Source organism: Triticum aestivum, unplaced genomic scaffold, assembly GCF_018294505.1.
Source record: "Triticum aestivum cultivar Chinese Spring unplaced genomic scaffold, IWGSC CS RefSeq v2.1 scaffold248073, whole genome shotgun sequence".
Taxonomy (NCBI): domain Eukaryota; kingdom Viridiplantae; phylum Streptophyta; class Magnoliopsida; order Poales; family Poaceae; genus Triticum; species Triticum aestivum.
Window position 1 is genome coordinate 1 of NW_025241210.1, and position 3,394 is coordinate 3,394.

The following is a 3,394-nucleotide window of genomic DNA, read 5'->3' on the forward strand; positions in this document are numbered from 1 at the left end:
CCCATGTCCTCCGTGCTCTGGCCGCGTCCACGCACCGCGCCCATACGCGATCGCCACGGCCTCCCAGCGCGCCCGACGCGGTCTACCCCTCCTGGTTGCTCGCTACCAGCACGGCGTGGCCCCGCGCACACACGCGCTGGCTCACGCACTCGCACACGCACACCTACGCACGCACACCCTGCGGACCAGGCGCGCCCGACCCGGCCAGCTCGCGCCCATACACTCGCTGGTCGTGTCCGGCTGACAGGTGGGACCACCCAATGCCACACATGCAGTTAATGTGGGCCTTTATGCGAGAAAAAAACAAAAAATAAGAATTTGAGGGTTTTTTTTTCAAAAAGAGAACACCACACGCCCATTGTTCACCATATGGTCATTGACAGCAGGTTGTGAGACTAGGGTTTGTCCGGCGTTCATCGCCAGAGCGTTAGCCCGAACACTATTTTCTGGCCTAAGACTAGCCATAATGGGTAGTAACATAGACTAGTAACATGCCTATGTTACTAGTCTATGTTACTACCTCTATAGTGGGGAGTAATATATGTGTGGTAACATGGAGCACTTCATTTATTAGACTATAGACACATCTTGCCTTGATATGTGTGATGTTATTCATACTAGTAGTAACTAGCTATGTTACACTATCATCTCTTTCTTCATTTATTGCATGCTACATCATCTATTTAACCTAGATATGTGTGATGTTACTACCTATGTTACTCTCATTGTGGGTAGTCTAATCTCTTTCCTAATGTAAAAATCGTCTCGGAATTTCGTGTAATTTACATGTCTGCAGAATTTCTTTTCAACCATGTTTTCTGGAAGAAAAAGAAGTTCGCGAGCTGTACCAATGACGACGTTTGGTAGGAATCGACGACAAGAGATAATTAATGCTCGCGCGGCCTATAAATAAAAAGTGCTAACCGCCATGGTACATTGCAAATGTGGTTACCTAAACCCCGATAAAATTGCCAACAGCCATTAAGCAATAAATAAGCAGCAACCACGTACGTGCATACATAGGATGGTGAACTGGATACAAGTGCTAAGAAAACACTTAGTCGCCCGTCTGGCGACAAACGCCGGCCTCCGGCAGCACGCCGTTGCCGTCGATGACGCGGGCACTGTCATAAACCTCTGGCTCCCTGATAATGACGATGCACCGGACAGGAAGCAGAAGCAGCGGAAGAAGCACCAGCCCGTGGTGCTCGTGCACGGCTTCGCCGGCGACGGCATTATGACGTGGGTGCTCCAGGTGAGCGCCCTCGCCAATCGTGGCTACGACGTGTACGTCCCCGACCTGGTGCACTTCGGCGGCTCCACATCGCCGTTGCCAGACCGCTCCGTGGCCTTCCAGGCACGGTGCCTTGCGGCGGCTCTACGGAAGCTTGGAGTCGGTACGGCCGACGTGGTGGGCTGGAGCTACGGCGGGTTCGTAGCATTCGAGCTGGCGGCCGTGCATCCGGACCAGGTCCGCTCCGTCGTCGCCTCCGGCAGCACCGTCAAGTACACTAGCGCCATGAGGGATGACTTGCTGAGGAGGCTTGGCTGGGCCCAATCGCTGACGGAGCTCTTGGTGCCGGAGTCGGTTGGCCAGCTCAGGTTGCTGTTCTCCAACGCCATGCACATGAAGCCGTGGTTTCCGGATCGCCTTCTCAGGGACTTTCTTAAGGTATTTCTGCTCCCTTCTTTGTCTTGTTAAAACTAAGATGAACCATCCGTTACGTGCTTTGTTGTTCAGGTGATGTATTTCAACCAAAAGGAGAGAGCTGAGATGATAGAAGATATAGTCCTCGGGGACACAGAAGCATTTGCCCCTGTTTTTCAGCAGGTTCTCAAACTTCTCATCGCTATATGCACTGACAGTCTCCAACCAGTTTACAATAAGGAATTCGTCTATGCATAATTGGACATAGTTATTCTTATGTCTGAATCGATGATGCTAACCATTTGAACCAATCTTGATTCTCCAACTACCGTGCAAATCACGATGAGAACCGAGAAGTCAAAAAGGATCACCGTGATAGTTAAATTATACATATTGATTCCCACGCACTTAACGACTGACTATCGTTAGATCAACATTTTTCTCATCCTTTTACACGTGGATGAATCCTGAAGTCTGGTATATGGACAGTTGTTGAAAATTACTACAATAGAATTTTTGTTTTGAAGCACCGCCATGAGGACTGTCTATGTCTCAGCATGTTGATTCTTTATGTAACTTCTTCTTTCATTATGCGGTTGCATAGTTTAGAAATTTATGTGCAAATTCAGGAGGACGTTGCACTTTTCTACAGCTAAAGCTTCACAACTTCTAGATTATGGTGACATGCATCTAGTATCTAGCTAGGGAGAAATAGGCGAATCCGTCATTAAAGAAACAATTTTTGGATCCTACAGTAGGTTCATTCTTTATCTCCCTGAGCAAATATTTGCTGCAAGCTTTCTCATTTTACATAATTGTGTGATTGATTTCGGATTTCAAATTTTATGATACGATATATACATTACATTATGTGGCAATTTGGACCGTGTTCCCTAGCGTTGGAAATTACAGCAGAACCACAAAGCTCTGTAGCACTAGAACATCTCATTAGAAGCTCTGCGGATGAAATATTTCTTCTTTTTTATATCTACAGCCCACGTCACATGTTAGAAAATAACCATTTTTGAATTATTTGTCGTAAAAAAGTTACAGCTTGCTGCACACCAATGAAATTTGAGAAAGTGCGTTCTTTGTCCTCAAGTTCCTTGTGATTAACATTCCATTAATTTTTTCTTTGATGGGTGCAGAGCATACTCCTGTTGTGGGGTGAAAATGACAACATGTGGCCCATAGAGGATGCTGAGTGTCTGAAACAGTAAGAAAACAACTATTATCCACATGTTCCTTCAACAAATTCGTCAGACAGTACATGTACTATCGTTCTTAAATTATGGGTGCAGCAAGCTAGGGGAGAAGGCGAACCTGCGACGCATAAGCAAAGCAGGGCATCTTGTACAACTGGAGAGGCCATGTGTCTTCAACCGCAACCTCATAGAGTTCCTGGCTCATGGCAACACACGCTCCTCTTGAGTGCGCCATGGATCATCATGATCGTACCTAAAAGATATGTCAAACTCATTGATCATCATAGGGTGCACTTACCAGATGTCCTGACATGATATATATTTGTATGTATACCCCAGTCTATACTCATGTATACCTACTAATAAAGGAAGGTTATATTCTTGGTTTCGTCCGACTGTCTGTTTCTTTGTACGTCGTATGTAGGCTGAGTTCGATTTTTCGTTAGGTCACTCGGCTGGGCTTCTGGCTGGGCCTGTGTGCGTTTGTACCTTGTAGGCTGCGCAACCAATTGTGCCATAGCATACACTGAGACAATATTCC

General features: G+C 46.5%; 1 protein-coding gene across 1 annotated transcript; it reads left to right on the top strand.

The window, feature by feature from the left end:
- The first annotated feature begins 957 nt into the window (after positions 1-957).
- On the top strand, positions 958-3,241 carry LOC123176840 (putative aminoacrylate hydrolase RutD). The gene is made up of 4 exons (XM_044590872.1): positions 958-1,672; positions 1,742-1,831; positions 2,797-2,864; positions 2,950-3,241. The coding sequence occupies exons 1-4, from the start codon at positions 1,025-1,027 to the stop codon at positions 3,077-3,079; spliced, it is 936 nt and encodes a 311-aa protein (XP_044446807.1). The 5' UTR covers positions 958-1,024; the 3' UTR covers positions 3,080-3,241.
- Positions 3,242-3,394: the final 153 nt, after the last annotated feature.

What these genes read in the sequence shown, in the direction of transcription:
- LOC123176840 (XM_044590872.1), top strand. Translation starts at nt 1,025, where the DNA reads ATGGTGAACTGGATACAAGTGCTAAGAAAACACTTAGTCGCCCGTCTG. An exon ending in TTGCCCCTGTTTTTCAGCAG is followed by an intron (nt 1,832 to 2,796) that starts GTTCTCAAACTT and finishes TGATGGGTGCAG; the next exon opens with AGCATACTCCTGTTGTGGGG. An exon ending in GATGCTGAGTGTCTGAAACA is followed by an intron (nt 2,865 to 2,949) that starts GTAAGAAAACAA and finishes TTATGGGTGCAG; the next exon opens with CAAGCTAGGGGAGAAGGCGA.